This window comes from Aythya ferina, assembly GCF_964211825.1.
Source record: "Aythya ferina genome assembly, chromosome: Z".
In the NCBI taxonomy this organism is placed as follows: Eukaryota; Metazoa; Chordata; class Aves; order Anseriformes; family Anatidae; genus Aythya; species Aythya ferina.
Window position 1 is genome coordinate 5,025,143 of NC_140299.1, and position 24,967 is coordinate 5,050,109.

General features: G+C 37.1%; 1 protein-coding gene across 1 annotated transcript in view; it reads left to right on the forward strand.

The window, feature by feature from the left end:
* RIT2 (Ras like without CAAX 2) overlaps positions 1-12,350 on the forward strand; it is a 214,713-nt gene extending 202,363 nt beyond the window's left edge. The window contains exon 5 of the mRNA XM_084504085.1: positions 11,041-12,350. Within this exon, the coding sequence (XP_084360211.1) occupies positions 11,041-11,268 (228 nt within the window). The 3' untranslated portion in view covers positions 11,269-12,350. The remainder of the gene's footprint in view (positions 1-11,040) is intronic.
* The last annotated feature ends 12,617 nt before the right edge of the window (positions 12,351-24,967 follow it).

The window sequence follows — 24,967 nt, forward strand, 5'->3', positions numbered from 1 at the left end:
CCTTGTCTGCCAGCTATATTAGAGAGGCTTGGTCTGACCACAGCCACATTTGTAAACAAATACATTTGTACATGTTTATGCCTATAGATGCACGTTCACACATGCCTTTACGTAAACTATGCTACAGATTTTTCAACGGAGGACTAAAAAGTCTATTGTATTTGATAAGAATATGAGTCTATTACAATTACAATTACAATTTGGCAATTAAATATTACAATTAATAAATAAAATAAAATTACAATTTTAAAATAAAATAAAATTACAATTAATAAATAAAATATTACAATTCAATTACAATTACAATTTGGGCTCCCAGGGCATATCAGTACAGCTTCTTTTATACATCAAAAGAGTATCTGCGTAATTGTATGCATACATCATGTATAGGGAAGGTTAAACATGCTTCTAGCAAGGAGTTTCAGCCATTCTGTTTGTTAAGAGTCCGTTTTCTTATTTTACGCCTGCAGCTAACATAATAAAGATAATGTCTTCCTTCCCTCTACATTCCTTCTATCTTGACTCCTCTGTTTCTCTCTTCTTGTCCCTTCACTATTTATTTTCCTCCGTGGCAATAAACATGAACTACTTGGGCTAGCATCCCAAATGACCAAATTGTCTTCTCAGTCAAAAATTAAGATTCTAGGAGAAAAATAAATAAATAAATAAATAATAATAATAAAGTTATTGATTGATTGTAGAGCATAATCATTTCTTAGGTTTCTATCAGTAAAGACTCCAAGATGTCTCAAGAATGTATTCAAGGATGTTTGAGGCTCTATTCAACAAAACTAAGATTCTGCCAGCTGTTAGCTCTTACTCTGCTTTAAGGTGCTTGGTCGTCTGAGTAAAATTCAAAACCCAGAGGCAGAAAACACGTAAGAGTTATCCAGAGAAACTGCTTGATGAGGTTGCCAACAGCACAAGATGCACGAACAAGTTACCACGGAAACTATCCAAGTGCATGTTCTTAGCCTGAAGCAAAAGTGAGGTAATTTGAGTTAGGTTAGCAGGCAGTAGGAAAGCTTGTTATGTCTAATTAGCTAAATGCATTCTTGCAGCTCTTCCTACCCACTGGCCATTTAAGATTTTTAATTTTCCACCCTCAGCACATTCATTTCTCATTGTTGCCCTATTGCAGTTCTTCAGACTGAGTATTTTATTCTTCAGTATCTGCACACTGGCAGATCATATCACAAGATGGAGGAAAGTGAATGCTCCTCATACAGCTGTCATTCCTACTTTAAGGCTCCTATGTCATGGGACACCCTCTTTCAGTACTCCTGTAACCAAGAAAAGACCTTTTGCTCACACATGAGCTCCTTTCAGCACATAAGAAAGGAGATGAAAAGGAACACTCCAGTGAAGCTTCAGTGAATTCTTTTTCAGTCAATTCATACATGTATTCTGCAAAAGTGTAATATTTTGGCTGAACTAATATTGACATGGGGAAGATCAATGTCATTAGTTTAATAAAGATACTGTGCAAGTAGCCTCCTTAATGAGTTAATCTGACAAACCTTCTCAATAAATTTCAAAATTGCTAAACCCTTCAAATTAATTACAAGTTGCAGGAAACTTAAACAATAAAAGATCATTCCCATTTCCTGATATAACGTCCCCCTCTTATTGTATCAAGCATCTTTTCTTTAAAAATCAACCCACATAATAGGTCAAAAAAGAGAACATTGTTCTGTAGGTTGTCCATAAAGCATATACATATCCATGTATAGGATACCCTATACATTTGTGAGGCTTGCATCAAATGGCTTCAGAAACAAACAAACAAATAAATAAATAATGTTGCAGTCCAAATCTCTGTAAATATATTAAAAAGCCTCTCTGCTTCCTTATGGTGGAATACCGACTTCAGTAGCCTGGATAGAATCATCAAATCACAAGAGGTGACAATTGCATGGAGGTGGAAAGAGATTTTCTTCTCACTGCTGGGAACAGCATGGTGTTCACTGTCTGCCTGCAAGCATTTTCAAATTATAATGACTGAAAGGTTTTCATAGATTACTAGGTTTTATGGAGATTTACTCAGTCTGCTTAGTACCCGAGTCCTAATGAAGAATTGAATTCAAATGACTAGTAAAATTTGAATTTCTAACACATAAATGACAATGGCCTACACCAGCATATAGACACATACAGATGTGGGCTGTCTGTACTGAGCTTGTGGTTAACTTGTGTTCTCAAAACAATAGAAATCACTTTCAGTGTTGAAATAAGAATTCAATACTACTAACTTTTTTTTTTTTTTTTTTTTTTAATGTCTAAAAAGTACAATTAAGCAACATTTTCAGCTTCTTTTAGCTTTTTTTTTGTTTATTATTTTTTGGGGGAGTAACCATCTGTTGTTAGCAGATGACAATTGAAAATGTTTAGGAATGTTTTGTTGTTATTTAAAGTACATGAAAATTTTCCTGAACTTAGAAATGCAATTGTTTCCTTGATTTTCTCCCCAGGAAAAAAAAAAAAAAAAAAAAAAAAGTCTCATGAATGTCCTGAGCTGAAATGATGTAAAAACATCCTCTTTTTGCAACCATCTTGTAACCATCTGCCTTCAACTGAACATTGCAATCAGAGTACCTTTAAAGATGATGGACAATTTAGAAAATTGTCATATCTCTGAAAAATGCTTTGAGCAATTGACCCATACTTGTTCATCTTGAAGACTGATGCTGAGGATTTAACACTTCCAGATTCTCTTCAAATTAGACCCAGAGCTATTGCTGACTGATGCAAGATCATGTGGCTTTGAGTATCCAATTCAGTCAGATCCCGAGGCCATCTTTCTAGAAACATTTCCTGGTATAAAGATGCCTTAACTCACTCATCAGTCTTGCTTTTGACAAGATAAAGGCAAAAAATTACAGTCTGTCTTTGTGAAGAACAACTTCAGAGTCTAACCTGCAGACAGCATCCTAGTTCTGTAGTGATTTTTACATGAAATGAGGGGATGGTTTAATCATTTTGCATTAAATCTGTGAAATAGTGAGGTAAAATTAGCAGAAGGTGTGAACCACAGACCTAGGAGCCTCATGTGTTTTGCTTGCTTCATGACTAGGCAACTTCATGAAGAATATTTCTCTTTACTCAAGGCAACATTTAACCAAAACAGGATGGCAAATTACTTGGAGGCATAACTTCCACTTTACATCCAATGATGATGATGATGATAACAATAATAATAATAATAGTAATAATAATAATAATATAAAAACTAATCTCTACAAAAGGGGGAGAAAGAATGGACAGAAATCAGTGCTGGGTAATAATCTTCTTCACAAAGCAAGTGATAAAAACCTTAAAAAATTGTGCAAGTTTGAATTAGAATTTGATCTGGAAATTTTTCATATGAAAAAGTCTAAGAGTGATGCATTTAATGAAATAGCTACTAATAGCATAAGAGATTTCATATAAGCTCATAGCAGTGATCTTAGCAGGTCAGAGAAAATGTCTGTCTAATCTAAGAGTGGTAAATAGCCCTCAACAATTTGTGTTTCATTTGGATCAAATAAGTGTATGATTCTTCCTGGTTCAGAACGGTGAACTAAGGGTTGTGTTTCATATTCCAATTTAGTAACCAACTAGGTGGAAAGTTGGTGATTTGCGACAGATGGGTGTGTCCTGTTTTGTCTAGAATTTTGTTTTTCTTTGAGACTATTTTAAAGTTTTCTGTAAAAACATGCAAACTTAGTTTCACGATCCCATGTTCTCCATCTTCCATCCCCTAAAAATAAGCCCCAAAGCTTACAACAGAAGCCACAGACAATCTATTATTTTCTGCACTGCTAAAGCCATGTTTTCCTTCCTCTCCAGATGCAAAGACTGGTCTAAAAGGGGAAGGGAAAGAATATGTGAACATCTATAATGGAAGTTTTTTTCAGAGGTGGGAACAGATGAGGTCACGAGATGTCTTAGTATTGTGCCACAGTATATTTCCATGACATCCTGTCCATCAGGGCATAAATTCAGTCAACAAGACCACACCTTTTCCTTGGCCACAGTCTACTAAAGAGATTTACCCTCTTGGCCATTTGAACAGCAGTAATTCTGAAAACAGTAAAGAGTATCAGAGTAGTGAGGTAGAAAGAAAAATGTGGCAAATTTATGAGACACATAAGACCAAACTGAACAAATTTCAATATCCTCAAAATAATGATGAATTGTATGGTAGTTTTATCTCATCTAGCCTTGTAATCTAGAAAGCCAGCAAAGCTTAGCCTGCAGAATTGCCTGCCATGAAGTCAGAGTGAGGTTTGTCCAACTAATTACTTATGAAGATTTCCAAATGGATTTAAGAGTAATGGTGTAGACATCAATTTTTCCTCTCAGGTTTCTACAGTGTGTTGTTATTTACTGCTCAGGCTGCTGAAAAGAGGTGTCTGTTCCCTGGGGACTGAGGAAAAAACTCAGGTGCACATATCTTCTGAGTGAAAAATGCTGGTTTATGTCAGCTGAAACTAGTTGTGGAGTGTTGGGCAAATCAAATCAATAACTGCAGTGTATATATTTGCAAATGTGATCATACATAAAAGCTAAAATGTTTAATTTTTATCTTAGCAGTTGGAAAAGTTTCAATGTTACATTTTTAAGCAACGATTCACATTTCAGTTCAGTTTAAAATCCTGAAACAACACAGAATGTTTGGGTTGAGGGAGATGAAAACTGGAATATTTAACACCAGGTATTTTATTGTTTTACTTTTGCATCTACTGTACATTTATTTAGACCTGACACATGGTCACATTGAATGTCTGGTCACAAACAGGAAATAACTGGTTACTCACAAAACCTAGTCTCCAACGTTTTTTTCATCCTGAATTGATTTCCATTTGATCTTGTTGTTTTCTCCTTATTTCAGGGATGTCACTGTTCAGTGGCAAGACTCTGATAGGCAGTTTATAAATGTAAATATCTGAAGAAAGAGGAGAAGGATAAAAGGATTTGAATCACTTTTTTTCTTATTAAATATATATATATATATTATGTGAATATATTATGTGTATATTAGGTGAATATATATATATATTATGTGAACAAATAACAACAGTAATGCTTGTCTTAAAAAGACAGAAAGATTGATTTTTCTGTTCCTTCTGGCACTGCTCAGGTTTTCAAACCAAAGCCACTGTTGTAATACCTAAGTATTTGAGCTTTGACCTGAACAATAGCATTTCACACATGGAAAGATCTGTAAACCATCCCATGGAAAGTCACTGCCACCATGGTTGTTGATACAACTCTTGTCAGTTTAAAAAAATAAATGGCAAAGGTATAATAGACCTGCTTGGGGGCTACTGGATTGGACTGCTTGCTTTTTAAAACAGGAAGGAAATGCTTACAGTGAAAGCACTTGTTCTTTAGGAAAGGGTGGTGGCAACACAGGAATGCTCATTTCAACCTGTTTTGGATCCAGTCCTATCTAGCAAAACCTAGAGTTTGTCCCTGCCCAGAATACTGGGTAGGTCCCTGATGTTCATCTGTGCTGGGTATCCAGGGACCACCTGTTTTTTCCTGGTACCTTAACCACGTTGATGAATTGAGACTGGTGAAAATTAAGCAGTCCTGGTTGTTGCTGATCATTAAAAAGAAATCTCACAGCTGCTTTGTAGGAGTGTCTTCAGCACAAGCTCAGTGGTCAGAGCTGGGATCGATAAAATTATCATTCATGCAAGATAAGCAGAACCCATTTTTCACTTTTTATTGTCTGGAGTAGCATTCTCTCACTTCCTAGACCCAAGAGATTATTTTTCCTTTCGCAAATCTGCTTACTGCAGACCCAGGATATTGGCAAGACCTTTGATTTCTTTAGTTCCTTTTTCCATGGCATGTTATAGGCTTATATCCATACCAAAAGTTTATTTAGGTTGTTCTAATATGCTGAGGGAATAGATAATATTGGGAAGGGATGTGAATATATCTATGGATTCTTGTAGATTGTCTTCCTCTTACCAAATGGATATCCAAGTACTGATACGCAACCTGCCATGTGGTTGCTTGGTGTTTGGAACAGGGTGTGTTGGGAAATAAAGAAATCCCCATAAGGCTGAGACACCCAGAGATAACATCGATCTTTCCTAGACATCATTCAGAGCACGCCTGCCTTCTTACCTCCCTCTTAACTTGCTATGGTACAAACAAGTTTGCTCAGGATGCTGCTTCCCTACCTGTGTTTCTAACCTGTTAGCTTTTGTTTATCACTCACATAAGTAATTGTCTGTCAAAAATACTGTCCATGCTTGATCAAAAACCACTGGAGTTCTTTCTATTAGTCTCAGTGGGACTTAGATGAACACCATATTCACCAACATGTGTCCTCTTCTGTCTCTGATTAGTGATCAAGACTGCATGTCTCCAGGAAAAAGCACTCTTAGAACAAAGTAGTTTTTTGGTCTATAATTACCACTCTGTTTCCCATTGCAAAGTTGAAGAGGGCTGCCAGGGTGGAAGCCTAATGAAAATTTAGGAGAATCCTTGCAGCCCATGGCATTTCACCTGCAGAGCTCTCCATGGCAACCAGGAGCTGCCAGTCACAGGGGGAATCTGCAAAAGCCATCTCAAGCAGAAGATGCTGTTTCAGGGATGAGATGCTCAAGTGGAAACACATTGCTTACCTGCATGAAGACCACCACTGGCTCACCCAAGCTGATACTGTTGATTCTGCTAATAATACAATCTTGGTCAAAGAATCTACCTTGAGATGCTTCTTTGCTGTGTTGACCAAAGGAGAGACAGAGCTAAACACAAAACAGGCTGATTCAGAGGTAAATTTTCCAGCTAATGACAGCCCAAGGGCAGAAGTAGACTATGGATCTGTTTAGTTTTGGCTCTTTCCTCCTCAGATCCAGATATTTTTATGTTCTGCATATGGGGGCCTGTGACTGCAGGTGCCTCTCCACCCACCTTCCAGCTCCTGTGGCTTTGTGCTCTCCTTTTGGTTGTGCAGGAGTTGACCTTAGTGGGAAGCAGGCTATCTTAAAGATGGCAGCTCATCCATCATGGCTTTCACAGGCTGTCAGCACTGCATTTAATCTCACTTGTAATTTTCCAGGGGAGGTTTGCAAAAGCCACAAACAGAATCTTAATGCTATAAAATGCTGTTTGTAGCCAGTGAATACTTCTTATCTGGATGAAGCTGTGCTGTGTTCCAACTGCCCTGAGCCATCCAGAGATGAAAAACTCCCCAGTTAGCCTACAGTCCTCTGTGCTATCCACAGTTCAAATGCTGCTACAACAGCTTTATCTTCCCTCTCAAACCACATGTACCCAACTGGATGCTTAGAACCATGTACTTTTCAGGGAGAGCATGAAAAGACTGTTTTCCCATGTTCACGTGCATCTGTGAGGCCCCAGTGCCCATTTCATCGACTTGTCCTGGGGGATCTTGCTTTTCAGTTACACAGCAAGCTTCATGTCATGCCTCTCTAACTCCTGATCCACACACCACACCAGATTCATTTTTTTATTTTTTTTTAATGAAGTTTGGATTCAGGAAGCTTTTGCGAGCTCTGAAATCTTCATCTTTCATTATCTTCACTACACCAGCCTTCCCCCTTCATTCCCTTCTTCAGTTTACCAGCAAAGGAACAAGCTAAACTGGAATCGATATAACCAGAATTATACTTTGAGAAACAATGCCAGATTCAATCACAGAGTGTTACTCTAAAAAATGAGATATAAAGCTTTGCTTCCCAGATATATGTTCAATAGAATGACCTCACTCCCTGACCCATCTGATCATGTCACGCTGACAGATCACATCGTCTGGTGATACAGACTTGCACAAGCTGCAATTTGTCAACAAGTCCCTGAACTGTGTAGATCTGGGCTGGATTTCTATGATATAGTTTATCTTCTGGCAATAAGATGGGAACAAGGTAAATCCCTGGAATTAGGTGACCTCATCAAGAGCTTTATCCCTTATTTTTTATTCCATAGGTGGCTAGCCTCTGGACCAAATTACAAACAGAAAGGTGAATGTGTATTTTTCCTCTAAACACCTGTCTGCATTTGTAGTGTTTTTGTTTGTTTGTTTGTTTGTTTGTTTTGTTTTGTTTTCCAGAAAACAGATTAATTAAATTAGTATAACTATATTTTCACTGGTGCTGGAAGCGGTAGTGGTAATTATGACAGCATTAGATTTCTAAGAAGCCTGTTTTCAGCCTTGAAGCTGAACAACTTTGACTAAATTTCCTGAACTTATTTGTGCCAGGTGTCTTCCTCGTGCTGAATTACTTCATAAAATTTCATCAAAGTAGTTAATCAGTTCCTGAGGGCAAGATTTAGGACAAATACTATGCTTCGAAATTAACTATTTCCATTAATATCTTTAATGTTGTCTCCATAATTTGGCAGGCAACTGTGAGTCCAAAACCAAACTTTTGTTGCTTTTTAGAGAAATGCAGTGAAATTCAGCCATGTTACAAGCCTCCAGCCACAGAGAGGATGGGAAGAAGTTTTTCTGCACATTTTATTTCTCCTGAGTATTCTCCAGTTCTCACAGCTTATAGTAGACTTGTTTCATTACAGACCATATCATGTCTTCCCCACAATGTTTCTTCCTTGCAGGTGGGAGAAAACATATATTTTGATCCTAGAAAAGACAAACATGGAAAGAAAGAGGAATTAGATGGGCAAAGACTGGAAAATCATGGAGCAAAAGAAAAGGCAATTTCTGATACTTGAGTAGTGCTGTGCTTGTACCGTAATTATATGTACAACCTTACTATGCTTTTATCATACGAATGTTTCTATTTATAAGCTTTTCTAAAATTATTATTTTTTATTTTTCCTTTTCAGTAATGAATGTATAAAATGTTCACTGAAACTACAGCTCTGTGTAATGGTTTGCTTAGATCTGCAGTGCCTCAAAATAAAATAAAATAAAATAAAATAAAATAAAATAAAATAAAATAAAATAAAATAAAATAAAATAAAATAAAATAAAATAAAATAAAATAAAATAAAATAAAATAAAATAAAATAAAATAAAATAAAATAAAATAAATAAATCCTCCTTCAGCTCCAACAAGGCATAACAAGAGAAAAAAAAATATATTAAAAAGTCCAAAATAGACCAAGATAAGTCTCCTATCCAGACAGTCAGTTTCTCAGTGGTGCCCGTATTGAATCACACATTTTGCTTACACAGCTGCCCAGAGAAAAACAAGGACCATATTGCTACCAACTCCTTTTGCTAAAGGTTGGCAATTATAGCAGTTGGAAAACGATAACAATCTTTCATTGTGTCAGTGAGTATTATTCAGGTTGGCATACAACCTCCCTGCTTAGCCTTACAATATTCTTAATTAAATTAAGATTAAATCTGTAACATAGATGTATGACCTTACTGATATGACAAAGTCTGTGACTTGATGCAAAGGTGATGAGCAGAAATTCTGTGGTCTGTGTTATATAGGAATATGCTAGGTGCAGATTTCTTCCAGGTTGAAATGAACTAGTGTTTTGTTTCATGCAAAACCCTGTTTCTCACTGTGTCCAGATTTACAGATAAATATACAAAATGCAATAAGGTAGTGTCATAAGCTGATCATAAAAGGACATTCTCCTCATGGTAGGTATGAGAGAGTTTGTTTGTATCTTGAAGCATAAGGGTTTATTTCCCTAATAAATATAAATGACACTTTGGGAGCATAAAGGTAGAAATAAGAAATAAAACTAGATTAGTCCTGTGGTAGACAGTAGCAACTGATAATTTTTCATAACCTAGGATGTACCCTTTCACAAGGCTGTCTCAAACTAGTTAAACAACTTTCTTTTTTTTTTTTTCTTTTTTTTTTTTTTTTTTTTTTTTATCCAGATGGTTGGAAAGTTACTTGAATGTATCTGATCATGTTATCTAAACACAAATAAAAACAAAGCGTAGATTTTCTCACCTAAAACTTGAATATGCTCTGTACATTTCATCATTAGTTTTATGTTTGAATACTGAAAAGAAAGGATATTCTATCATCTGGTAAGCTAGCCTAAAATTTAGCTAGCTAATAGGGTTTATTCCTTATTTTGCTGAAGACTTGCTACACGTTACTGTATACATGTAAGTCTCCAAAAGTGCAAAATATAGGTAGGTGGTAGGCATTCATCACTCCTTGTGGTAAGCATTTAGACTGTATTCTAGACTGCACAATCAGACCACACAATTAGACCAGTAATTAGCATGCCATGAACCTTTCCTTGGGAATTAGCAGGCTGGTGGGCCAAGAGGTAGCTAGTATGGAAATTTTAGGAGTTAGATCCCTGTATGAAAATTCAGGCAAATGAAAAAGAGCTACCTTGATTCCTTCTAAATTCATGGAGATTCTTCCCCTTATAGTTCCTCAAAAAGCAAAGATACATTGTTCTCAGTGTTCTCTGAGAATAGTAAGTACATGAGATCACTTAAGGAAGATGATCTGAAAAGCAAATAGATTTTGGATCTTCATATGGCTCAGGCATGAGCTAAGTGATAGGATTATAGGTCTGTCAAGACCAGAGCACTTAAAAACATGCTCAGAATTTCTTGTGACTGAAAAATCTTAAGGTATAAAAACTGATGTGCTTTCAGCTTCAAGTCAAATTCCCTTCAGGATTAGATGAGTGCTGAACATGCGTTTTCTAGGACCATATTTCTACTGAAGTTCTTTTGACCATCAGTTTTAGTCTGTAGAATAAAGGAACTAATGCTCCCAAGCTTTAGAGGTTTACTGCAAGAGAGGAAATACTTGGAAAAAATGGCACGTCAGAATTAGGGAAATAATATATCCAAGCACATGAATATTGTCAGTATGCTCTGTTCAAATATGGATTCAATCCAATCATTTCATACTTGAATCTTATCTATGTAATAATAACAGAAAATTTTCCTGTTAAACTAAAGGTTGGTGATTTGCCTCAGGAATGCCAATCTAGTAGTACCCAAAAAGTCAGATTAGATATACTTTTATGGCCTCCTTTTGGTTCATGTGGTTCATGCTTTGTGAATTAGGTGATATTTATAGACCTTTTTTTTTTTTTTTTTTTTCCTTGTAGGTCTCGACTGAAGAAGGAATGAGCTTAGCCAGAGAATACTCCTGCTCCTTTTTTGAGACTTCTGCTGCCCTTCGCTTCTACATTGATGATGTCTTTCATGGACTAGTGAGGGAAATCCGAAGGAAAGAGTCCTCACTGCCCATGGCAGAGAAGAAGATGAAGAGGAAGGATAGTCTGTGGCGGAAGCTGAAAGGATCCCTGAAGAAAAAAAAAGAAAGTACAACTTGATGGCAGTTCCTCATGAGCCACCCCTCAGGAGCTGACCACAATAACCTGTAACAGTTTGAAAAGGCAGCATTGACACAGCATCTTCCAGACCAGGTCCTGGAGTTTCTTCCCTTCCCTCATGCAGAAGTAGCTCCTTGAAGGCCCAGTTCATGGTTGCCCTGTGGCTCCTCTGTATTATATATCAAGTCACTTAGCACTCATCCCCTCTCTCCACATCTGAGTGGAGAAAATACTGTGCTTTTTCCCTGTGGTCCCTGGCTGGTCTTCAAAGGCTAGGAGTTGAGCCAGCATCCAGGACACAACAGCTTCTATCATTTCTAGAGTAAGGGATGCACGTATTACCTCCTCTCTGTCCATGCATGGGTCGTTTCTTCATCCTGGGAATGATTAACTTTCATTTCAATGGACATTTTGACTGTTTAAGGACTTTAGGATTTGACCTTCAGCTTTGCATTCACACGTAGGTTTAGGGTTAGACTGTGCTCAGTCTGTGTGTCTGTGTGTGTGAGCTGGGACCAGGGGAAACACTGGGGGCTCACAATTTTAACCCTGTAGAACCCTATCCTGACCATGTTCTTTCCATTTAGCAGGAAGGGTTGGCAATCATATCACAAGTCCCACACTAGCCGTCCAGAAGGTTGTAGGGTTATAGCTCCATCTCCTCTACTTACTCATCAGAACTGGCTAGCAGAGGTACATTGTCCTACAGACAGACAGTGGATTGGCCATACTCATGCAGCCCACCAAGGAATGCACAAAAAACACTTCCCAGAGCAGTGCAACTCTGTCCCACCATAGTGTCTGCAATGTAGCATTCAGCCCTTGACATACTACAGAATTGCATCAGGACAGTCACTGTCTTTCACGGTCCATGACCATCCAAGTGAATCATTTTATTGATCAGCTGGACAGGTCTTTTAAATATTCCTTTTTAAAGCTAGCATGAAGTAGAATATAGTCTCATTTACTTTTTTTTTTTTTTTTTTCAAACTTCTTTTAATATTTACTTTATTTATAAATTTTACAAGTAAGTCATGCATACATTTTGTCAAAAAATAAAGATCATGAATTCCATGAAGCTATGCTTGTAGTCAGTGTCATTTGTGTCTGTTCTATTTAATATATTTTTAGGGGGAAAAACAAACAAACAAACAAACAAAGTGCGTTCCTTAGTAAATGTTCATTTTTTCTCTTTTCTTCTTTGACTATTTTTCAGAGTTTGGATAAATTAAATATATTTTAGAGGAACTGCACGGGGGGGGGGGGGGGGAGGGGCAAGCAGGAGGGGACAGAGGAGGGGAAGGAGTTGATTTGTTTTGCTCAGTTAAGTATGAAAAGGTTACGGTTTTATGAAAAATTTCAGTTCTTTAAAATCTGATTCTCTATTTTCTTTTCCATTCAAGAAAAAACAGTGATTTATTTTGATTTGTCAGAAATTTTCCATCAAAGGTATCACTTCAATGTGTATAGTTAGATAATATGTGGCTATATAGATGATCTTTGGAAAGATTATTTTAGAGAAACATAAGCACATATAAGCATGTAGGTGTATATCCTGATCCCTGCCTCCAACAACTGAAGTCTGCATTTACTCCACTATAATTACTACTATTATTTTACCTGTATTGACACAGACATTTTAGGTAAAGCTCCTAAAGACAGAGATGTGCTTGCCCAAAGAGTTTATGAGCTAAGTATTGGTGGAGAGACAACAGGAGGCTATACTGAACAGATGGTGGCTTTGAGACTATAAATAACAAGAGGAACATCTGTGACTGTTTCAATACTGCACACTGCACAGAGGGGAATGAAGCAGTTGTTCCACATGTAAGAGACCATAGAAATTACTATCCTGAGAAACCTTCAGGGATGTTCATTGGTCCTTTTCAGGCAGATGCCTAAGCTTTGAGTCAATTGAAAAACATTTAGTATTGGTTATTATTTCACCCACACTACTGAGGGACTTACTATATCAATACTGGCTTTGAGTTGTAGTTTTAGTGGTAACCTGTTTCTAGTCAGCTAGAAATATCAAAAAAGTTACAAAAGGGCATAGATACAGTTTAAGATTAAGCCTCAAATTAATATGCAAATTAAACATATCCATTATTTGACATTAAGGTAATCTGTCATGGAACGATATCTTTCCATACTATTAAACTGTCAGCCTTTATGACAGGGTTACCATACATGCACTGCTGTTGGAAATGGTCCCTGAAGTGTGCTGGGTTGTGCATCTTACTCAGCAACTGGTTAGGAAGTGCTAGCTGATGTGATCTAAAGCCATAGTAAGAATAATTTTGAATAATTTTGAATGTAACAGTACAGATTTGATTGGGAACCTCCTTTGGTATTTTCTAATTGCTAGAACAGACACAGTTTACATAGTTATACATGTATTTATGTGTACCAAGCCCATAAAATCTCCACATTCTCAGTATCCCCATACCTAACCTATACATGCCAGATTTTAAAAGATATCTGGTAATAAGTTAGTAACTTCAAAAAGAATGAGTCCCTCTGAGGATCTTCTGTTACATTTTCCTCATGCAACTTCAGGCATCTGAGTATCTATTTGACAGAAAGGTCTGGATTTATCTCACTTCAGCTTAGCCGTATAGAAGCTGAGTATGACACCCAGTTATTGAGTCCCTTAGTTAATAAGCAGAGAGGTTCCTAGGGTGATTTGTTCCATCTAACTTGGATAGTTAGCATTTGACAAATCACTGCCTAAAATGGCTGCCTCTTTCCAGCTCTTTTATGTTTCTCCATAAATTGTAAATTGTGTCTAGGCCTAACTTTTTGATAGCTAAAAGCAGATATGATGAACCCCTTTGTTAATGATCAGTCTACCTCCTAATTATGGCAGAATGGTGGTGTAAATGCTTGGTGTTGAATCTTGTTTCTGAAACACCTGACCATCCTTTATTTTTAAAATAGGAATGTCATTCTGATTTACTATCACTCAATTCCTCAATAATCTATAATACTTAACCTCAGTTAATTGAGCAGAGCTGATGGAGGTTTTAGTCAGGAGGCTAACATAAGTCATAACTGCACAAGAGGTTGGGTGCAGCTGCTTTACCTAATTAATCATTATGATTCCATCACAGAAGGCTGTATTTAGCTGTCAAGCCTAGCTGACAGAGTTAAAAAACAGCAGCTCTGTGTCTAAGACTTTTCTATCTCTGACTAGTCGCTCATCTAACGATGTCTGGAAAATCTGAAGAAGGAAACTGATCATTTTATTTTGTTGTGTTGCCTACAGCCTCATGAAGGTGGCAGCTATAACGTAGTCCACTGACAGACTGTGTTGCAGTTGGATCATAATTCAGTTTACTTCCTTTATAATTAAAGCCAGCTAATAAATATAATCAAATAAAATTAAATTAAAAAAATAAAACTTTGCAAATGTATCTATAGCATCTCTCACAAATATATAATATATGGCATTTAATTATAATTCTTCTCAATTTTGGCAGATCACAAGTTGAATTTAGTTGTGAAGTAATTACCTCTGGGAAAGGCTATAAGTCAAGATGGAATTTTTCAGTGCTTAAATTTTCCTCTTTCACATGTTCTGCATATAGGCCTTAGGACTATATCTGCATACAGGCCTTGGGACTTAAACACAGGAACATTCTGTGTTCCCTCACATAGTCAGATCATGTGCAATATTAACAAGCTGATGCCTTTACAAACAGACAAACAAACAAAAAAGGAAGAATATTTTAAGGCTGAATTGTATGAACATATGGCTAGAATGAATAGAGGGAATTCTCCTCCTTTCTGTCCACTATATAATTCATGTTTCTGTCTGTCTTTTAGCCTGATCCTTTCTTAGACATTTGATCCCCACCTGTATTGTAGCAGATGACAGGAAAACAAGTAAACAATGGCCATTGGCAGAGTTTAGTTTCTTATAGTGACAATTTACATTCTACAGCAGTATCAATGTCTTCTTCCAGATTGAATGTAACGCTCTCTGTGGGCCAGACTGTGATATCTGTGAGAAGCAAAATAGCTGTCGTTGGGCCTTCTTGTCTCTGTAGTGACAGCAAAGGCACCTGCTGCAGCCATCTGAGGTGGAGATACTGAGATTATGACATCAACTGTTAAAAATTACACTGAAAACTAGCAATTCAGTTCCTGTAAATCTGACAATGTTTACAGTTATCTCTAGGACTACACAAGTACTTGCCTGAATTTGTACTAGCAATTAAAACTAGCAACATAACTGTCTAGCAGAGACAACTATATTAACATCATTTATTTAAATATACTTACGACAGCAAATATATTTAGACATCCCCCTAGGATGTCTTATTTATGTGAGTGTGTATCATGCACACTGCTTCTTGTCTGTGTCTCTAGAAAATCCCTAAAAATTAGTAGAGGAAAAGTGAAATTACAGAATGTCTCTTACAGACAGTATTAAAATCTCTGTTCTCAGACAATTGAATGGCATTTGGACAGAGTGGTGCCTCATAACACTTCTGATCAGCCTCAATTTAAGCTCACTTTTTAACTTGACCTGTCCCTTCAAGTATGTGCTCCTCCTTAGGATGTCTGCCTGGCAAAATGATTTGTAATGGGAATGGCATTGTCTCACAGATGCTGTGAAAGTCACCCCAAGCAGCATTGCCCTGCACCTCTAGCCTGATTTATTACTCCCTGATGCTCCTGGTTCTAAGCCTCCTCAATTCGAGCTCTCCAATTTTGTTACATCGTGCTGAATTATGAGGTTGTTTTGTGATGAGGACAAATGTCCACTCAAGAGCACCAAACTCATTTCATGATCTGAACTTTTCCCCCAAGAGGTAATAAAGACAAGAACATCCAAAGCCATTGCATCACCTACTGTATATCTTCTGTCAATAGATAATTAATGTGACAATGAGATTTTCCCATTCTTGCACTTTGTCATGCATCATATTTTTTCACAGTGTTTATAGTCTTACAACTGTTTCAACAACTACATAACAAAGCTCAAAAGAACATTATTTTTCATGGCTGAAGCTGAAACAGAATTCCACGTAAAGAACAATATTAGGGAGGTAAATCAAAGCAAGCCCTTAATATGAATACCTCATTACCTTAATTTGTATAAAAGAGAACAGCATCATTTTACCCCTATATTTTAAGTGTATTTAATGGAAGAGGAATGCAGTCAATTTCACATCTATGAAATTTGGTGGACAAATGTTTATTATTTCTCTGTTTTTGTTGCATTCTGTAAACGAGATAATTTGGGATTCCTTGCCCTGAAATTAATAAATCAGGATAGAGTTAATAAATTCAAAATTTCTTCTGGTTGTGTTCCCTCCAACAGCCTACCCTGATGAAGACTCAAACACAGCTTCTTCCATTGTTTTTCCAGCAATCCTAAACCACCAGAGCTGACCTCTCCGTCTTCAGCATCATTCAGATAAACACAGTATCTTTCAGTTTTATTTCATTTGTTCTATTCCATCACTCACAGAAGTGTAAAAGGCACTCTGTGGTGCTTTTAACAAACTAAGTGCATTGCATCTTTTGCCTCCTTCATAAATTTCCCATATTTTCAGTGTTCATACTAAGCAGAATAAGTAATATTTTTTCACAATAAACTTTTAGCAAAGTCACACAGCTTTCTGAATAGGAAGTTGACCGTTCCTGCATACTGACTTTGCCTCTGCTAATACACTGCTGACTAATCACAGGTGTCTCTTTAAGTAGGACACTGAATGAATAAGCTTGAACACTTAAGGTATTCAGTCTACATGGGTAGCTGTTGTGAAGGCAATGGAAAAACTTACCGTTGATTCATATCCATCTCTAGCATAGAATTACACATGCTCTCATGATGATGAATATACTTCAGTCACACAGAGGAAAATGAGGTTTCCGTCCATGAAAGCTTATAAAAGCCATAACCCAAAATAGTAGACAATTAGAAGATTAGAAGTATTCCTTAGAAGATGGAATAAAGATATTATTAGTGATGGGAAGGATAGGCAGAGGTGGTAGAGGAGAATACAATATGAGTAAACATGAAAATCAAGTGACCTGAGAAGGATTTACAACATTCTCCACACTGGATGTGTCCTTATGCCTTCTAGAAAGGGAACAGCAGATACAGTGGAAAAAAAAAGATATAATACAATCTCAAGATGTTTGATTCAAGTGCACACACTATAGGAGTCTGATCAGGATATTAAGAGATGGGTCATACTGAGAGCAACAGAAATTGATGATGATTTGCCTCCTCCTCAGGATGATGTAATTTCATTGGCCTGGAAAGTGGAAGGAAGAGGTCAGAGAAATTATTACTGTTGTGAAAATGCAAGACAGATTGGGAACATATTTTAATAACAAAATGATGGAGAACAGGGCACAGAATGGGAAATTAAGCAGGCAGAAGCAATATTCAGTCAAGTCCATGGGAAGTATGGATATCCTTCACTGGAATATGCATCAGGTTTCTAATGAGAATCTGACTAAAGATGAGAATCTGCCTGTGCAGATTGTCCCTTCACTGAAGCTTCTACTTACGAGAACAAATCTCTGTGGTATCTGCTAGTTTCCTGAACTATGTATGCTTGAGAAACTGAAAACAGCTGGTTTTGGGAGAACAGTTGGGGAAAAAGTAGGATGTTCAGCTCTGTCTTTTAGAAGGATAGCAGCAAAAATCTCATTTATATGCCTCATAACTAACATAAATGATGGAATGATAGCTCCCTGCTGAAAATTTTAAATGGTACTTCAAATATGTGGTTTCATCGGGGAGAGCAGCTACCAGTTTGTGAGCAGTGCATGCAGATCATTCGTTGCTGGCTTTTTCCCTCCCACTGTTCTCAGACCAGATGTTAATGAAAAATGTAGGAACCTATTTCTGCTCTCCTGTTTAGTTAATAAGGTGTTCACCAAATACACCTAAGACTTTATCTAGGAAAACTGGATGAATTCCAAGTTATCAGAGAATACAGCAGGGATGTCTTCAAGGAGGCAGATGTTCAAAGGAGTACTTTGAAGAGTTCTTCGACCTGTGCGGAGTTGATTATCATGGTGCAGATGAAAGATGAGAAGAAAAAAACAGAAAGCCTGTGAGAACACTCTATACCCGCCAACAATAAAATTCAGAAAGACTTAAGTTATAGAAGCTGTAAAATATTGTTGTGATAAAACTTCTGAACAAGGATGGACCTCCAGGGACTGCCAAGAAATTTGAGAACAGTCAGTACCGTATCAGTTCTTTCACCTGGTAGAGACTTTTCAATCCACTTGCCACTAAGTGATGAAAACCCTTATCAGGAATCACAGTGGTTCAAATAGATAGGAGAGGAAAAGACATACTGTGACACAAAAAAACCTTCACTTAATGAATAAGGAGGTCTGTCAGGTTTGTAGACTGCCCACCTTGTGGCAGATTTTGTAAATCAAGAACAGGTCTGAAGACTACTGTTAAATATCCTTAATATTTAACATGGTAGTATATTATTGTCAATAATTTAACTGATGCAGAAGAGTCTGTTATGACCTTCACTCTGATATTGAAGTACACTGTCCTCCTTGGACAACATCTTTCAAATCCTTTATACAAACTGCAACCTCAGACACCTCTTTGTTTCCATGTGGTTCACCAGTAGGGTTGTCCTGATACTTAGCACTAGAGCCTCAGGCTCTGCCTTACAAATCTGTTGCTTAGCCAATGGCCACCTGGGAGAGGCCAACCGAGCTGGAGCATGCCAGAGGAATTCCAGGATGCAGGATGCAGGCTAAAGCCTGACACTTGTAATTCCTTCAGGGCTGTGGCTGGTGACTGGTCATTTTATCCTGGGTGGCTGTGAGAAGGAAAAGGAGTGTCATCACTACTGGGAAGGCATCTGAAGGCAGATGTGTTTCCCCAGATGTCTCTCAGCCGTGCTGATCAAACAGCAAGGGAATGACAGCTCTCCTTGACATATTTTTTCTGCATAAAAGTGTCAAAATGCTGGATTTTTTTTAATTATTATTATTATTTTTTTTATTATTATTTCTTACCTTTTTGGAGATATGTATATTTTCATCTTGTAAAACAGGGCAGGCACTATCTGTCTGCACTTTCAATAGAAAATATGTTCTCTACATATGTCCTAAATAATGTCAGAGATATGCATGTATAATCATACACACACAATGTTTCCAAACCCCAGAATTTCATGTCCCCTTTTATCATGCAGCCTGCATCTGAAGCAAAACAAAGGTGTGAAGAAAATAAATAAAATAAATAAAATAAAATAAAATAAAATAAAATAAAATAAAATAAAATAAAATAAAATACAATAAAATAAAATAAATAAAATAAAATAAAATAAAATAAAATAAAATAAAATAAAATAAAATAAAATAAAATAAAATAAAATAAAATAAAATAAAATAAAATAAAAACTTTTTTTGTACCACTGGACAAAAAAAGTCCATGTTCTTGATAAGACTATAGGACTACTACTAATAACCACAACACGTTTTCTATGTGTCTCACTTCGTATCTTTCAGTTACTGTTTTCCTAAGAATACAAACCATAATACTTTATATTAAAGTACTTTGTATTACTTTCACTATAGAGAAAGCCAGGAAAAATAGCTTAAATTAAATGTATAACATTTTTGTGTCTACATTTACCTAAAAGAGATACTGAATATATGCAAGTGCATCAACTTGGACTTGTTATAATTTACAGAATTTATTGGAAGGTGGTAGAATATTCACCTGTAACATATATTAGTCAGAGATTTCCAGTCTATGTAATAAAAGTGGCCTGAGAGAGAGAGAGAGAGAGAGAGAGATGAGTCTGCTGGGAAGGCTTGGGGTAGATACATTTATCAGGAGTAATAAAAAGAAATCAGAAGTAAATAGCAGCTCAATATTTGGCTAACTTCCAACCAGTGAGACATGGTTGATGGTAGACAAGGTTTCCAAAGGAACTAGTAAAGGCCTTTACATTTAGGTCACATATATTTAGACAAGATAAAGCACTATGTCATGCCCTACTAAGAACTATCCCAGCTTAATAGATCATTTCTCTCTCTAGCTTTCACATTTCTACACAGGCTTGCAGTGCTGCTGACTACAAAACAACTGGATTTGAAGGGAATATGAATATTATTTATGAAGAAATAAAGCACATTTATCTTTAGAAATTTATATTCTGAAAAAAGATGGGAATTTACTTCATTTTGATTAATTGATCATATTTTTGTGGGACATTATTCAGTTAGATTTCTGAGTTCAAGACCTTGTAATGACTTAACTAACATAACTAACATGTCTTTGATTTCCTTTTTCTTGTAGGAGAAAACACTCTCAGTAGATTCTTGTTTTGGTATACTTCATATTGTTTTATCTTAATTAAGGGTTTGCAATACAGAAGAATGTATGCTTTGTATGCTTCATGCTGCAGCCAACCAAAAATCTGTTTCCTACTGAGGTCGAAGCAGAATCCCAGGAAAGAAGATTAAAACATATTAAGATGTATTATGTATGCTCTCTCAGAAACCTGCCATCAGAAACTTTCTGAGTCAAAGATATTTCTCCTGGAGCTAAAGAAGTCTTGTGGCATTGATAGCAGGGTCTGAGCACCTTAGGGAGAGCTTGGACTGCAAACTCCCATCATTACCTGTCAGGGCAACTGCTGTACCAATGAAGACACCACAAAGTCAACTATTAGGGGGTAATAGCCATGGGGATATTGCTTGTCCTTGAGGAGAAATACCACAGCGTGATCACCAGCCAAAAAACTTCCCTCTTTCATCCACCCTACCATAGAAAGAAACAATCATTGTGATTTACCTGCTGGGGATAATGAATGACTTGTGCCAATGTCCAGATGGACTTATGACCTTGCCTTTGGGGAGCTGGTTTTAAACTAAAGAAATGTGAAGCCAGGTAGCACCCTCAGAACTCTGAGGTATGGTAGAAATACATTTTAGATATAGGGCCACAGATATCCATCTCACTCTGACTGTGTGCAACAGGTTTTCTACAATGCAAAATGACAAGACTAACCTCTATAGTAACTGTTAATGACAACCCACAATTCCCCACGGCAAGGGGAAACCTCAGCTAGTTCATGTTTCTCTCAGCAGCTGCTTGAACCACTTCTGATCTGTGGGTGACATGGCAAAGGAGTGTAGGATCAATGCAGTCAACAAAATTATTACTGTTGTATTCATAAGACACTGGATAATGTAAGAAATGTTTATGTGCATTTTTTTTTGCCTTGGAAATATGAAAACAAGCACAAGAGAATTGTAGCAGCTGCTCTGATATGTGATAACTTGACTTACACCAAGCCAAGGACTTTTCAGCTTCTCGCTCTGTCCTGCCAGTGGGCAGTTTTAGGGGTTCAGCAGGAGCTGGGAGGGGACAGACCCAGGACAGCTGACCCAAACTAGCCAAAGGGGTATTCCATACCATCTGATGTCATGCTGATGTCAGATATATAGGGGTGGGGGGGATGGCTGCTCGGGGTTAGGCTGGGCATTGGTCAGGAGGTGGTGAGCAGTTGCATTGTGCATCACTTGTTTCTTACACATTATTATTAGGAGTATTATTATCATTATTATTACTGTTATTGTTATTGTTGTTGTTATTTTCCTGTCTTAATAAACTGTCTTTATCTCAACTCACGGGCTTCACTTTCCCATTTCTCTCCCCCATCTCCGAGAGGGAGTGGGGAGGGCGAGCAAACGGCTGTGTGGTGTTTAGCTGCCAGCGAGGTTAAACCACAACAAATTAGAATATTCTTTGTGGAAAATTAGAGGATTTTAAAAATATTATTAAGAGCAGTAAATCAGTTTCTTTGAGATCTCCCCTGGCTATACCATGTTCAGTGAGGTTTTTCCTCTGTTTAAGTATAGCCCCAGAGTGAATTATATTCATACAAAGGAAGTAACTTTAAAAATATTTTTTGCTGATCATGTATAAAGGTTACACACAACTGGTAACTTAAACATAAAATTAAGTCAGCAACCAGAAATCTGTAACTTCTAGAATAATAAAAAAAAAAAAGGTAAATGTTGATTATTAAAAGCTTGTTTTTCATGCTTTACTTGATCCAATTCAAGTTTCATGGAGTAAGTACTAAAGATTTATCTTCTCATTCTCATTCTCTCCAAGGGAGCTTCTATGGAAAGTATTGAAAAACAATACTTTACAATACTTTAAAAGTTATATATATATATAACTTTTATATATATATATATATAAAACTCTGGTTGACAATTGCTTGGAAATTGGAATGTGATCTCTCTTCATATTTATAAAAGCTTTATCCAGGCTGTCTTTCACTATGGGAGTGACATTCCCCACATTCCTACATGACCAGGTAGTGCTTAAAGAAATGGCATTGCCTATAGCTTTGTGCCAGACCTAATTCTTAGTGACCCCCTTCATGAACTGGTCTATGTCAGCTAAAGCTGTGGAGCAGAAATGTCACAAAGCAAAACAACCACAGCAAAATGATGAATCTTCTGCCAGGTTAGCATTTGAAATCTGAAAGCACATGGAGGAGGACAGGGCTGCAGCAGTTTTAACTTGATTGCCTCCAGCTGTCTTAAGGACTGTTGTGGTTTAACCCTGCCAGCAGCTAAACATCACACAGCCATTCACTCACCCTTCCCCCTCCCTCTCTGGGATGGGGGAGAGAAATGGGAAAGTGAAGCCTGTGAGCTGAGATAAAGACAGTTTATTAAGATAGGAAAATCATAATAACAATAATAATAATAACAATAATGATGACAATAGTACTACTGCTAATAATATGTACAAACAAGTGATTCACAATGCAATTGTTCACCACCCACTGACCAATGTCCAGCCTAACCCCAAGCAGTCTGCCCCCCCCCGGCTAGCCACCCCTATATATTGTTTAGCATGACCCAAGATGGAATAGAATACCCCTCTCGCCAGTTTGGTTCAGCTGTCCTGGGTCTGTCCTCTCCCAGCTCCTGCTGCACCCCCAGCCTGCCTGCTGGCAGGACAGAGTGAGGAGCTGAAACATCCTTGGCTTGGTGTAAGCACTGCTCTCCAACAATTAAAACATCAGCATGTTATCAGCACTCTTCTCATCCTAAGCCAAAACATAGCACCCTACCAGCTACTAGGAGGAAAATTAACTCTGTCCTAACTGAAACGAGGACAGAAAGGCAGCTTCAGGCCCTAAGGAAGTCTGTGCTTGGCAAATGTGTTCAAACATTAAAGAAAATGATGAAATAATAAGTTTATGTTGTTGTATTTGTTCTTGTTGTTTTTGTTGTTGTTGTTGTTTTTTTTTTTGACTAATAATCATCTCTTCAAATTAGGCTTGTTATAAATTTGGCTTAAAATAGGATGGCATTGACAATTGGAAATGCCAAATGGTGGTAGAAGCTTATTATGAAGCTCTTTTTCCATCTGTGGTCTTTTATATTTTAGGTTCTATACCATTGTCCAGGAGGACAGCATTGCTATTATTAGTTATCACCTTTCAACCATCAAATCTGAAGTGTAATTGATTGAGTTTATAATGGATCCATTACAATAGGTGCATTTTCAGCATCAAACACTGAAGGCAAAAAGAAATGATAAAGCTCAAGCTGTCCAGAATATATTTATCATTACAGAGCATTTGTTCAAAACAGTCTTTTGTTGTGTAGGGGGGCATTAAAATAGCTTAAGCTGTAATGAAATCTTTTCTTAGATATTTGAAAAAACCTTTGATGGGATGGTTGGAGGCAGCTATACTGAGAAGGACAACACAAAATTAATGGGAACTCCTGCTATTTGCAGAAAGACAAACACACTTCTGCAACAGATCAGACAAGGGCTCCCTTATCCTGCAATATTGCTTATAGGAGCACAAGATATGTTGCTAAATGCTATGAGGAAGAGTGTATCCATAGAAATATTATTTGTTGCTGCTTGAAAATATCTGTAGGAACCTCCTACTTGCAACAGATATCTTTGTGGCTTTTAGTTATTTATTTATTTTCCAAAAACACATTAGTATAGTTCTGTTTTACTTGATGACATCTCTAATACTGCATAAGAATATAAGAAGCTTAAATGCTACATAAGTGTGGGCTTTAAATTTTAAAACTAGTTTTGATATTCCTTTAGGAAACATTTAGTTTCATCACACACATACACACACACACACACACACACACACAAAGTTACAGAAAATGTGCTTCAGTTCTTTATTTCTGGTTACTTTTCACAATACCTCATACATCCTGGTAGAAAAGTAATGCTATATATGTGTGTGCACATAATTTCTATACAACTTAAACAAGTCCTGATAGGTGATGAAGGTGCATAGCTTAGAGAAAAGCACATGCACACCCAGGGTCATGCACACCATCTGCCAGACCTGTCCTCAGCACATATAACCAACAGCTGAAGAACAAACCAGACCTCATGTGTGAAGGTTTTACTCAGTCTCCTAAATCAGGTGCCCAAAGTGTATTTCTAAATGCTTAATCTAAGTGTACACGGTGCTAGGAGATGAACAATGGGATTTAAAGGCCAGCACTGATAAATAATTGAGCTAGTCAGCAGAAACCAATGTTCCAGGGAAGTGTATGAGATCCTGCTTATTTCATGATTTAGTGGCCTACTTCAAGCTCTGAATTAAGTACCCGTCCTCGGTTGATGTCTTCCTCTGTTGTTAGGCACCGAAAAGTGTTTATTCTTTCT